The sequence below is a fragment of the Lycium barbarum genome, chromosome 3 (genome assembly GCF_019175385.1).
Source record: "Lycium barbarum isolate Lr01 chromosome 3, ASM1917538v2, whole genome shotgun sequence".
NCBI classification, from domain to species: domain Eukaryota; kingdom Viridiplantae; phylum Streptophyta; class Magnoliopsida; order Solanales; family Solanaceae; genus Lycium; species Lycium barbarum.
In genome coordinates, this window is record NC_083339.1 from 116,679,747 (window position 1) to 116,693,695 (window position 13,949).

Here is a 13,949-nt window from a genome sequence, read left to right on the forward strand (position 1 = left end):
GAAATTAAGCTTACAAGAAATTTAGAGCTGCTTTTCTTGAGGTTCTCCCGTTGAAAAATAGAGCAAAGTTTTTGAGACTTCTGTTTCTTTATACTAGTAAAAAATGTCTAAATCTTTGTATTTCACAATGAAATAGTTATGTGTATCACAAACAAAATTTTATGACTTGTATATCATATGTATATCGTGTATATTCATGTATATCACACGGAATTATTATGAATTTACACCGATATACATGATAATAAACAAGAATAAACGGACGTGCACTGTGGTATACACCGGATACAATGGAGGATACACATATGGTATTGTCTTCAACCTCAAATTTCAATATGAAATTTCACTTAAATCTACCTTATATCATCTCCAAATACCTCAAAAATTGATATTCGAACTACTAAAGATGATTTCAACAAATCCAATATCACCCAATTGAGAAAATCACAAGTATGCAGATCAAAAAAAATTCAAATCAAGTATCAATGGTCTTTAATGGTTCTTTCAGTCATCATCTTCAAAATGCTGCTACACCTTTACAATGTGGTACGTACTCTTGCATCTTTGCACTTTAACTAAATCTTACACTTCCTCTATATCGATACTTCTATCTGTTTGATATATATGTATACATATCGAGTGAGAGGGCACAAGTTCTAGAGAGCGCATAAGTGATAAGCCGCACAGTTCAGGAAGTGGTCAACACTCTCCGAAGGTGCATTCACACGGAGAATAGAGATAGATCCAAGACTTGAATATTATGAGTTCAAGTTCGGAATTCTGCTACAATTCATTTGATTTATTGTGTTAAACTCTATATTTATACTTAAAATACATTTTTTAACACATATATATGAACAGAGTCAAAATTACTGAGATTCGTCTCTGACGCAGAAAGGGTGATAAGAGTGTCAAGGGACAATCTGCTAGTAGAAAGTTGATGGTCGGTTCACACCCTGGGATCTGGAAAGGAAGCCCATTTCCAAACTCCCCTTTTGGGTGGTTTGAACTAATTCAAACACACTTACCTACAATTGTATTATCTTTGATACAAAGAAATCATTTGGTTTATTTCGAAAACCAAAGTTCCTTTCTAAAACAATCATTGTTGCTCTTAGTTATTGGAATTTATAAGAACTTCTCTAATAAAAAAATTCTAATGTAGAAAGGGAAAAAAAAAAAACAGCAGTTATCTGAGTTTTATTCAATGTGAATATGCAAATGTCAACCTCTCATATTTGAAGTAATCTATTTTTTTTTTTTATAATTTTGTTAGTCTTTTGCTAATTTCTGCTGATAATCTTTTGAAGTTAATGAATTATCATCCCAAAAAAGAAGGATAGAACTCAGAACCATGGACTACCAAATGCATTTTAGGCATTGAAATAGAATAGAAAATAGGAGTAACAAAATTGTTAATTGACTCATATTTAAGTTGTAGGTTCTGTCCTAGGCACTCAAATTTTTAAGTTATTTGAGTGTCTGGTAAAAATAAAAAACAACTTAAATTAAGTTAAGTTAAAAAATCCTTAAAATAAGCCAAAATCAAAAAACTGCTCAACCCCAATTTTTTTTTTTGACTTATAAGTCATTTTGATTTGACTAACAACTTTACCCTTTTATCCCTTATATTTTTTGTTAATTCCAATACTATCTTTACTTTTAAAAACTCTTTAAACACTTTTATCCAAACACTTAACTGTTTATTTATAAAATAACTTTTACCACTGAAAAATACTTTAAGCACTTATGCTTAAAAGTCAAATTTTTTCGGCTAATCCAAACGGACTCTAAATTACACACTAGTAAACAAAAAACAAAGAAGAAGATAATTCTTCATTCATAAATCAAACACTAGTAAACAAAAAACAAAGAAGAAGATAATTCTTCATTCATCAGTATCATGCGTAGATCGTAGCTCTTACACCCATTGGAGATTTGGGCTTTGGAGTTTTCTTCGTCTCTAGGTCTTGACCACCCCACAGCCGCATGCGCTCTGTCGTCTGCTCAACCTGCATTTCCAATTTCTTATTACTACAAAACACTAATTCATACTGAATGCAGTGGCTCAAAAAAATGCAAACATCCCGAGTGTTTTAACTTAAGTCTTACTTCAGTTTTCGATTTTGAAAGAAAAGAGAGAAGGAATTGAAAATTCTGCACTACTTGCTAGCTAGAGAGTAAATCTCGTACAGAGGATCAGCAGATGATTCTAACCAAGAATCAAGCCAAAATATCGAATATAAAGTGTTATGGAGTTTAATTGGATAAAAACAACCATTATTTCACATACCTCTTTATTCCAATCAATTCTGTAGAGTACAAATAAGAGTAGCAGTGTTTGCAAAGCCAGTCCACCTATCATTCCTCCCCATAGTCCCTGCAAGAGAACATCCAAAATCGCGACAAATTAAAATTCTGTTAAGACTAAGAGATACACAACAAATTAGTATTGTTTTCTACTCACTACAATTAGTAATGTTTTCTACTCATTACAATAAGTATAGTTTTCTACTCATTACAATTAGTAGCGTTTTCAACAACAGAAGATGCCAAGACATGGAAATCGAGATACGAACTTTCAGAATGAGAGTTTGTTTACCATGACTCCTAAGTTAGCCACATAACCAAGAAGATATCCCAGAGGAATACCAAAAATGTAGTAAGAACCCAAATTGATGTAAGCCACTAGACCTTGCCACCCACCTCCAACAGCAACACCTGCAAGCAAAAGTTGGCCCCCAACAAGATCAATGTTAGGACTATGGAGGGGTAAAACTCTCTTAGCTATAGTAACAGAACAATTTAAAAAGCAACACCTGATATCACAGGCTGAACACTGTTAAGAAGCATTGTTACTCCAAGAAACCAAGCAAGCTCAGAAACAGCTTTTATCAAAACCTCATTGTCGGTGAAAAGAATGGCCAGATGATTTCTTACTGCCAATACTACAATCATGCAGAGAATCCCAATGAGAAGTGACTGGAACACTGTGACATAGACACTATATTTGGTCGCCCTGGCACGTCCTAGTCCAAGCTCGTTTGAGACCCGAACACTGGGAAAGAAACAATACATTAACACAAACTATCACACAAATGAAGTGCACATTTCTGTAAGGTTTAGGATTTCATTACCTTATGGCAGCATTGACTCCAATGAAAAACATTGCTTCATATCCATCAACATTTATGCTGAAAGACGACAACAGTTGACATAAATTTTATAATGAAGCTCACAACATTTCATCTAATTGACAAATAGAAACAACTACCAACTTTGCATTTCCCGATCGAGTTGTTCAAGTCAAACAAATACACAGTTTAAACTCAAAATTCAGTACACAGGGTTCATTTTAAGGAGCTTAAGCATGGTTAATCATATTATGCTAAATTACCAACAGAATGGGAAAAAAAGACAAGACTCACCAAATAGAGAGGGATCCAACAGCAGTAATTGCATCTTTGAGATGGCCAGTGAGGAGAATAATACTCATCATATACCAGGTTTCTAGGCATAGCATAACAGCTGATTCAATTGACAGTCTAACAAAGGCCCACATCTCATTGAATGCTGACCGAGACCATCCTTTCCACCCATCCTTGCACCAAACAACTACGTAAGTAAATTGAGCTAGCGCGTTGGCCCAACCTACGAGATTAAAGGATACAGCTGCCCCGATTAAACCCCAATTGAATACATATATGAAGAGCCAAAGGAGAAAAGCATGGACCATGACAGCCACAAAACCAATCCAGGCCAGCACACCAACTTTACTCTGGGCTTGTAGAAATTTTGACGTGGGAATATTGACAGAGAGGGAATACAACTCCGGTATGGTGTAAATGGCGAACTTTCCAGCAACAACAGCAATATCATGATCTTGGCCTAGGAACTTAAGTATAGGAGTCGCGAAAACATAGATTGGTAAGAGAATGAAGGTACTGATCAGTAGAATTATCATAGAGCGTTGTGTGTAAACTCCAAGCATATGTACTTGCCCAGCACCAAATGCCTGCCCACAGAGCGTCTCCAGAGCACTCCCCATGCCTATCTACACATAGATTACATATACAAATATGAGAAACAAACGGGTCCCAAGAACAGATGAGAGTTCTGCATTACTAATCTTTACTCCATTTGCAACATATATAATTCTCACATTACGACTTTAATATCTAACTGATAGACGATTTGATTTTGATTATAAAGCTCAAAATAACTAATGCCACATAAATACTAGTTTAATATCTAACTGATACTACAAGATTTGGTTTTGATTGCAAATCTCAAAATAACCAATGCAGCTTTCTGTTTGATGTATTAAACTATACATTGCTAAATACTGACATAACTTATGTAGAAATTTATGGACAACAATTTTTCTCGAAATAGAACTAATGTGGAATAAGATTACCTTTGATAATAACAGCTAGACTATTGGGCTTAATCAACCCAAAGATACTCTTCACATTATTTGCATTGTTGCTTTGGGCCAAACCCCGCACAGTTGGTCCTATATGAAACTCACACTATTAAGTGTATCCCTACATCTTAAATAAAGCTTAACAATGTTTTCAACTACCAATGTGAATTTTGTTCGCACACTCAACATAGACAAAAGTATCTAAAGACAAATATATCTGAAGAGAAGGAGCTAAAATTTCAACTTTATGGGTTCTGAAAATTAATAACTGGATACTAAACTTAATATTTATACATATTTAATAAACTTCTTTAGCACCAATACACAGTTTGAGCAAATCTACAGGGTTTCGGCCAACTTCGTACCTGGACTTGTAGCTCCGCCCCTGACTACATAACAATCTTGTATGACTATTCAAAGAATAACTCCGTTTTACATTATTATTCATCGCAACTTTAAAGTACAACTAGTAGTAGGACATATACCAAATGCGCGTTAATAGAAGTTGGAGCAAAAGGAAAGAGGGAACGAACCATGACGCCGAAAGAGAAAGTGCCGATAACAGTTTGAGCAAGAGTAACAGCAGATAACTCAGTTGGTCCAAGATGACCACAAAAAGCAACAGTGATAGCATAGAGTGCGTACTGGCAAATGATATTGAAAGCTATTGGACCACCAATCTCCCATAGCTTCACTGTCTCGATCCAAAATACAGCCCATAACTCTTTCAAACTCATCGTTCTAATAGGCCTGTAATCACCATCAGGGCCGATAAGCTGGCGGTGCTCACCGGAGAAGTCATCAAGTAGTGGTGATTCCATTTCTTCGATAAATATTACAGGTTTCCGCGTTACTTGTTATTCTAGTACTATTTATCTCATTTATTTAAGTGGTAACGGAGGCAGCTAAACAATAAAGAAATCTGAGCTTGATACCAAGCAGTTAAATATAAGATACTCTACTAAGTCAATGGGAAAAATGTCCAAAAATTTGAAGAGTAGGTAGTAGGAGTACCCTTTCTTCTCCTTTTTCCGCAAGATATATACGATATTTAAAAAAGAGCGAAGACTTTTAAAATTTGTGGTTTAAAATAAATTTTAAATATTTATGTGATTATAAATCATTTCATAAAGAAAATTTATTTTTAAATTAAAAAAGAGGTCATTTATTTTGGTGCGAATTAAAAAGAAAATAGGTTTACATAAATTGAAACAGAAGGATTATTATTTTTGTGGCACGTGTTTGGCTTCTAGAACTAAAATTCCCCACAGGTTTATTCATTTAAAATTACATTATTTTTTATTATTCCGTCTTAAAAAGAATGATAGCTTTTTATATTTAAAAATAATTTAATTTTAAATTATTACACTATTTTATATTTTATGTCAAACCGTTATAATAAAATCATAGATGTTGAAGATACAAGTTTAAAGATCTTTATTTTATTTTATTTTATTCGTGTTCAATCAAATTATATCACAAAAATTAAAACGGAATAAATATCAATGAAGGAATATTTGCACGTAAATAGTAGATGGCTCCACAAATAATGGATCTGTATTGATTCCCACTCCCTAGTCACCCTCAATGAAGAGAGCGTTGGGTCTTGATAACGTCCACCTACTGTTAAATATAAACGTGTGCTTCCCAGGTTGGCCCTTTGTCTTATTATTGCATCGTTAACTCATAAAAGATTAGTATAGTACAGACTAGAGTGGAAAGAAAAACGCTTACCTGTCGTGAATCGTGATTTATACAAATTTAATTGGACTAATTGGTCGACATTGGATCTCTAAGACGAACATTAAATTTAATCTCTAAGACGAACATTAGATTATGGACTAATTGGTCGACATTGTCGTTCTAAGGGTGGAAAATAAACAAGCTGCTGAACAGAAGGTTTGCCTCTTATTTCTTCGGTCTCAATTTATGTGACATTTTTTCGTTTTTTGAGAGTTACTAAATTGAATTAGATTAATTTAATATTTTAAAATTAATTTCAGCCCTCAATAAATATATGTAAAAGTATTATAAGTTGTAATTTTTTTATGTCAATATAATTAAAAATACATTTTCAAATATTGGTTAAAGTTTATATAATTTAAATCTCGAAAAAAGGAAGTGTTGTATTCATTGGGATAGAGGGAGTAGTTTTTCCCAGTCTTTACCACAAAACTTTTGTGACAAAAGGACATAAAGAAGGATAGAGCAAGGCTGCTACACAATTTGTATTTGATAACTCTGTGAATTCCACATGATTTTTCTATTACAAAGAAACAGAGCTGAAATACTAGCAAGTTTCCAACTGAAAGATGGAAGAAATGGTGGTGCTTCACAAATTACACCACCAAAAAATATAGGAAATTACTTGAAACTAAGTGCTTCCAATTGATAAATTGTCCGTCAAGGCGCCAAGAAGAAATTAATGTTGTAAACATTCTTTGGGTCGCTTGAAGCTACCATTCTGAATGTCTAAAAAATGCCAACAACCATATGCTAGAATTCTGCATTTCTTTGCAAAATTTAAATGAAATTGAAACAAATACATTTAAACTCAACAAGAAAATCCAGAATTCATCAATCATAAACTTAAGCTACACCATTCTTAATGGGTAACTGTCCATCAGGATATTTTTCTGCTTCAAAATCTTGTCCGCCCCACTTGCGCATACGCTCTGTAGTATCTTCAACCTGTAATTCAACTTGTCTTATGATCATATATGTACTGAAGGGTCAATAATACAATTTCTAGTCAAGCAACTGCTGCAATCGATCATCTACATGTATAATTTGATTGACCCTGTGGTAAAAACTTACAAGCATAATGAATAGATACTTTTACTACTAGTAATAACCTACAGAACTTGAAAATAAAGTAGACCAACCCAAACGTTTTAGATGGTTTTAATTAGGGGTGTCTAATTTGGCTCAAAAGGTGATAGCCCGCCCAAAATTTTATGGGTTGGACTCGAGATAATTTCATATTAGGCTGATTTTAGCTCAACCCAACATAGCTTATTTTGAAGTGATCTTCAACTTAGCCCAATACTAACCCAATTTTAGCTCATTTTTAAGATTTACTTAAATTTGGGTTTATTGCTTGAGATTTACTATATTTTTTTTTAATATATACACTTCTCTTGTATCATGTATCTTATAAGTTTGTGGTATTTTTAATATGAAGGGAAATATTTTTCACGAAAATATGTTTAATATGAAGGGAAATATTTTTCACGAAAATGTTTTTCTCGAAAATATTTACCACGAAAAATGTTTTTCACAAAAATATTTTTCACAAAAAATCCGTGAAAATATTTTTCGGGAAAAATGTTTTTCTAGAAAATAGATCGTTCAAAAAAATTGGGTCAAATTGGGCGGGTCATGACTCGGCCCATTTTTAGCCCAATTCAGCCCAACCCATTTCAATCCAGGTAATTTTTTGCCAATGTTAGCCCAACCCATTTATTACCTCAGTCCATTCTGATTAGGTCAATTTCAGCCCAACCCGCTCATTTGAGACTCCTAGTTTTAATTAACTTGCAACTTGATAATAACATTTTATGATTACAAGCATCCAAAAACACAGTTTTTTTGGCTATGTAGTCGGTAAACAAGTGTGTGGCCGACGTTTATGCTGATAGTAAATTGCTACTCTATATAAGGAAGGATCCACAAAATTTGTAGTCCTTACAGCCTAAAGGGACCCACAGGGGTAGTGTTTTTTTTTTTTTTTTGGTAATACACAGGGGTAGTTGTTGGGTATTTTGTTATAATACTAATACACAAGCGTAGTTGCTATTGCTTTTTGCTTACAAATTTGTCTTTTTTGCTTTTTTTTTTTTAACAATACAAATTTCTCTTTCTTAAAGCATTTTCACATGGGCCTGTAATTGGTCTATATTAATATCGTAGTAATATTTCATAAATCTCTTTTATCTCTTTTTTCTCCTTATTAAATTATTTTTTAGTTCTTTATCTCAAAATATTTGTCAAATTTCACTTCTAGAGAGTCAAACTAAATAAATACTCCCTCCAGATAAAAAAAAAAAAAATCCACTTAACATTTTGCACACCCCTTAAGAAATTACTCACTCCAAGAAAAAAAAATATAAATTGACTAAACTACCTCTAATTAAATAGGCATTGTGATTTGATCACATAACACTTAATAACAACAAATCTGGAAAGATAATATTAATTGTTTCTCGATTTACTAAGTGGACACTTGTTTTTACCCAAGAAAAAAAGGTTAAGTGAACACTTTTTTTTTTATCCGGAGGGAGTATTACTCCTTCAGTCCCAATTTAAGTATCTTAGTTTGACTGGACTCGGAGTTTAAGAAATAAAGAGACTTTTTAATCTTTTATTCTTAAATTTAAAATGTGTGTAGTCCTTTAAATCTTGTGGTCTTAAACTTGCCATGTAGAATTTTGGAATTGAAAAACTTACTAAATATATAAAAAAAAACACTCTTTTTGGAACAGATCGGAATGGAAAGTAAGACATTTAAATTGGGACCGTGGGAGTAATCAATATTTTTCCAAAAAATTCACTATATTAATAGGAGAATTGCAATTTATAGAATTTTTCATATAGTTTTTAAATATTTTAAAAAAATTAATTTTAAAATATTGAATTAATCTAATCCAATTTAATTCTAAAGATTAATCAAATTGTCTTTCGAAAACGTGACAAATGTTTTGGGAAGGAGGGAATATATCATTTGTGCTTATACATTATGATAAAATTTATGCAATTTTAGAGCCAAATTTTCTTTTACAACTGGAGCATTCATTAGGTCATACTATATTTTTTATTAAACCTCCAATATTTTACTTCTTTACTGAGCTTATATGTGCTTATAAAGATTTTTCCTAAAATTATACTTTGGTAAAATTATACTTTGGTATAATTTTACAATCTTTTAATTTATTAATGTATTGAAATTATTATTTATTAATATTTTTGTGAGATCATTAATTAGGTTAATCTGTGTAAAAACTCAAAATTAAGTTTATCTATTGTAGTATAAATTTAGAGTTATTGAAAAAAAATGTTGTGTTAGATGATTCTAGAAGATGAAATATGAATGTCTAATACGGATGAAAATAGAATATATCATTAAATCTTAAATGAGTTCAAGCTAAACACAAAATGAGTTTGAAGCAGGGCAGAATTAAGTATCAGTTACATGTTTATCGGGTTCGGTAGCGTTTTGGTTCAAACTCTTTATTTATCTTAAGAGTTCATTGAGTATGTATAGATTATTAATTTAGAAAAAGTAACTTAAAAAAGTTAGAATTCAGGATCCATAAATTTAGTATTTTGGCTTCGCATCTAATTTGAAGTAAATAATTTCATTAAAAATAAAAGTTAGGACATTAAAGGAGTGAATGAACGTTTTGTTTTTATATATTGAAAATACTCTTATTGAAAATTTTAATTATTATATAGTAAAAAGGTTTTATATAAATCATTTTTTAATTAAAATATCTATTTTAAATTTTGAGTTTGGACCCGGGCTTAGCAGGGCGTTGTGAAACTAGTATAGTAATAAAGAAAGACGAAGGACCAACTAAAAGTCCAAAACCAAATTCACCTAGTCTATTATTTAGGTATTTTAGGCGTTTGAACAGAAATACCTTCTTTTTCTGTTATTTTTATATGACTATTAATAGGGTGATGCAAAAACTTAATCATTAACACACAAACTTGAAATCATTAACACATCTTTTTGCAAATTAGCACGTGACATACCTCCTTACTCCAATTAGTCTTATACAGTATAATCAAGAGTAGAAGGGTCTGTGAAGCTGCCCCTGCTATCATCCCTAACCAAAGTCCCTGCAAGACGCGTAATAAAATTTAAGATAAATTTCAGGTTTAGTGAAGCAATTTGAACGAACACAATTCAGCATTAGCTTCCTGAAAGTGACAGTATAGAACATTAAAGTGACAAGAACAGATACTTCCGCTTTATCTAAGCCAAAAGTTTTCAAAGTTTATGTTGACAACATAAGACGATCAAGCTTTGCTTCATCACATTGGTGTTCATTTGATTCTTTCCCTCCACACAAAGGCTGGATTTATCTTGCCAAAGTTTCTTATTAGAAATTTTAGTTACCTTTGTTCCCAATTTAGCTACATAACCAAGAACATATCCTAGAGGGAGTCCAAAAGCGTAATAGCAACCAAGATTGATATAAGCCACTAAAGCTTGCCATCCACCTCCAACAGCAACTCCTACAAGCAGGAAGAAGGCATAATAATATTATTATCATGACAATACAGATCGATCCATCATTATATACAAAAATTCTGAAGCAAAACTAGTACCTGATATCACTGGCTGAACACTATTAAGAACCATGGTGATCCCTAGAAGGTAAGCAAGATCAGCAACAGCTTCTTGCATCTCCGTGCTGCTTGAAAAGATAATGGCCAGATGATTTCTGGCTACCAGTACAATTACCATGCAAAGTATCCCAATTAGAAGGGACTGAAACACTGCGATATAGACCGAGTATTTGGTAGCTCTTGGATGTCCTAGCCCGAGTTCATTTGAGACTCGCACACTGTTGGCAAATAGTAAATAAATCAAATGATGCAGCCTGAAGACTATTAATTAAGTGTAGTTCTATCTACCATCAAGATATATTATATTACCTTATGGCAGCATTAATTCCAATGAATAGCATGCTCTCCCATCCATTGATATTCATGCTGTAAACACAACATTTAACAGGATCAGAACTGAACTTGAAAATGTCAACTACATCATCGGTTGATAGTCTCACTGAATAATTGATGCAGATATATTCTCTATAAATCATTGCAGGATTTGTTTAGAGGTGTATAATCAGGAAAGCATTTCTTGATATTTAATCAGAATCCATCAATAGCAAAATAATCAATATGATGGAATGGGACCTTTGTAACTTATTCATTAATTGTGTCAAAAACATTTTCCATTTCAAAAAACCAGGGGAAAGAGAAAAAAGTAGTTTGGCCCAACATTATCCTAAGGAGATGACTAAAATTTCTCAATAGCAATAATGAGTATAACAAATACTTGGTAAACAATCTTATACGTATGTATCTCAAACATAATTTCTATACGTTAACACTGCGAATAGTACTCACCAAATCGAAATGGAGCCAACTGCTATCACAGCGTTGTTAAGATGGCCAACAAGGAGGATAATACTCATCATGTACCAAATCTCAAGGCATAACATAACAGCTGAAGCAATAGAAAGCCTCACAAATGCCCAAATCTCGTTGAACGCTGCCCGCGATAATCCTTTCCACCCATCCTTACACCATCCAACAACATATCCTAACTGAGCTATTGCAGTAAGCCAATTTGTAAGATCAAAGGCTAAAGCAGCACCTGTGGTACCCCATCCAAACGTATAAATAAAGAGCCAAAGGAACACAGCATGCAGTAGCAAAGCCGCGAACCCAATCCCTGCGAGCACATCAACTTTGCTCTGAGCTTGAAGAAATTTGGAGGTTGGGAAATTGATGGCTAGTGAAAATAACTGTGGGATGAGTAACTTGGTATAACTTCCAGAGAGCTCAGCGATTGCAGTTTCTTGGCCTAGCAACTCGAGCAGTGGAGTTGCGAATAAGTAAATGGGCAAGAGAATGACACAAGTGGTGAGCAGGATTATGATGGAGCGTTGCATGTAAACGCCCAGCATGTGAACTTGCCCTGCTCCATAGGCCTGTCCACATAGTGTCTCCAAGGCACTCCCCATTCCCATCTGAAAATGTAACAAACTATTAACATCAGCTGAGGCTCGGTTAACTATTCAATCAATCAACCCGTAATTGAATTCCAAATTAGTTGGGTCGACTATATAAACCTTTTGTGTTCATTCTGTTCTATTCATGTCGAATTCATTTTAATACAAAATAATTTGTTTTGATACAATTTAAAGGCTATGTATATCTAGAGGATCTCTAAAGACATTTTTAGTTACACGAACATACAGTTCTAACCAACATACAGAAGTTCCTAAAGTAAATGCAACAGCAACCGTCAAACCTCAACCCAAACTAGTATGTATCGTCTATTTGAATATTCGCTTTCATTCTATTTTATTCTTAGTTAAGTCTGCATTGATCAAAATAAAAGGTAAATCTTCTGAGGTAATTAACATCCCCTTATGTGATTTTAGATCTAACATGTCCTCTTTCCATCATTTTCTATACATACATATTGCAGCACTTGTTGATTGGAGACAAATAAATCTACAAAAGACATGGCCAAATTATAATAAGCTAGCTCCAACTAATATGGCACTAAATTTATATTTTTATACTACTGATTGTGAGATGGGTTAATTGACAAAAATTGAAAATAATTTCCTTTCAAGATAGGGGTGTGGTGGGCAGGATGGATACCTTCACCCTTGACATGTCTAAATTCTAGCTTTGAGAATGGAGAAACACCTATTAAAGAGCACTTCCCCTAATGAGTTCTACGCGGGCGCAAATCTAAATTAGTCACGTCAATAAAAGCTACTGCAGTTCTACAGCACTACTATCAACATTTTATTTTTGGTAAGTGATTTTATCAACATGTTCTAGCATGAGTATTATAAGAAGAAAACATAGAGCTAACCATGAAGCCAAAAGAGAAGGTACTAATGACAGTCTGAGCAATAGAAATAGCAGAGAGCTCAATATTTCCAAGATGCCCAACAAATATATTGGTAAGTGAATTGACTCCATATTGACATATTATGTTGAAGGCTATAGGACCTCCTATCCTCCACAACTTCACTGTCTCCACGCAGAAAATTGCCCACCAATCTTTAAAACTTTTTGCCTGCAGGTAGTCTCCGTCAGTGCCTACAAGCTGATTGTGGTCACCGGGGTAGCCATTGAGCAACGGCGTCTCCATTATAGCATATATTTCGAAGTAAAGTAAAGACTCTACTTCAAGTTACACTTTAACATTCAAATGATCTTCTGAATTCCCTCTTTAATATAAGCAACAAAGCTATAAGGTTGGTTGGTCCAAGTCAATGCCACCTAGGATCAGTAGAGGGTCCCATCTCGTTATTTAACTACAGTGGGGGTTAGTGTTTACTATACTCATAATCTAATTCAAGTTAAAAGACGCCGGAAAGAATGTGGTGTGATAGATGAAATTCCTCCGTCTTAAAATAGAGGCCTGAATTCGGAAGAAATTTTTTAGGTAGGGAGAGCTTCCTCCTTAAATAGGCCCTACACGAAGCGAATTTGAATTAACTGGATTAATAGATTTGGGATACATCCTGATTCCAACTTTTATTATTATTTGTCCCTATTTCCTGTCTCCAACTTTTATTATTATTTTTCCCTATTTCCTGTCTTATAGATGTTGCATAACACTACAACTATTTGAAGAGGAAATTATTTTTTCCCTTTTGTGCATAACTAATCAAGCTTTTTAAATGTAAAAAGATCATAACTTGTAAGTACTTCTAATTAGTGTTTACAACAATAGACATTAATCTCAAACAAGTTA

The 13,949-nt window shown here is 33.4% G+C and overlaps 2 protein-coding genes across 2 annotated transcripts; both read right to left on the bottom strand.

The window, feature by feature from the left end:
• Positions 1-1,681: 1,681 nt before the first annotated feature.
• LOC132631954 (protein DETOXIFICATION 35-like) lies at positions 1,682-5,418 on the bottom strand. Its single transcript, XM_060347715.1, has 7 exons — positions 4,960-5,418; positions 3,429-4,054; positions 3,138-3,194; positions 2,820-3,058; positions 2,603-2,721; positions 2,294-2,380; positions 1,682-2,012 (listed from the first exon to the last, which is right to left on the bottom strand). The coding sequence occupies exons 1-7, from the start codon at positions 5,245-5,247 to the stop codon at positions 1,902-1,904; spliced, it is 1,527 nt and encodes a 508-aa protein (XP_060203698.1). The 5' UTR covers positions 5,248-5,418; the 3' UTR covers positions 1,682-1,901.
• Positions 5,419-6,620: 1,202 nt separating this feature from the next.
• LOC132631955 (protein DETOXIFICATION 35-like) lies at positions 6,621-13,406 on the bottom strand. The gene is made up of 7 exons (XM_060347716.1): positions 13,059-13,406; positions 11,570-12,195; positions 11,093-11,149; positions 10,763-11,001; positions 10,551-10,669; positions 10,184-10,270; positions 6,621-7,117 (listed from the first exon to the last, which is right to left on the bottom strand). Exons 1-7 carry the CDS (start codon positions 13,338-13,340, stop codon positions 7,016-7,018), a joined length of 1,512 nt encoding a protein of 503 aa, XP_060203699.1. The 5' UTR covers positions 13,341-13,406; the 3' UTR covers positions 6,621-7,015.
• Between the last annotated feature and the right edge of the window lie 543 nt (positions 13,407-13,949).

Coding starts and splice junctions, on each gene's coding strand:
- LOC132631954 (XM_060347715.1), bottom strand. CDS start 5,247: ATGGAATCACCACTACTTGATGACTTCTCCGGTGAGCACCGCCAGCTT. Junction 4,055..4,959: donor CTTTCTCTTTCGGCGTCATG/GTTCGTTCCCTC, acceptor ATCTATGTGTAG/ATAGGCATGGGGAGTGCTCT. Junction 2,013..2,293: donor GAATTGATTGGAATAAAGAG/GTATGTGAAATA, acceptor TTGGAAATGCAG/GTTGAGCAGACGACAGAGCG.
- LOC132631955 (XM_060347716.1), bottom strand. CDS start 13,340: ATGGAGACGCCGTTGCTCAATGGCTACCCCGGTGACCACAATCAGCTT. Junction 11,150..11,569: donor GTTGGCTCCATTTCGATTTG/GTGAGTACTATT, acceptor TTGTGTTTACAG/CATGAATATCAATGGATGGG. Junction 7,118..10,183: donor AGACTAATTGGAGTAAGGAG/GTATGTCACGTG, acceptor GTTGAATTACAG/GTTGAAGATACTACAGAGCG.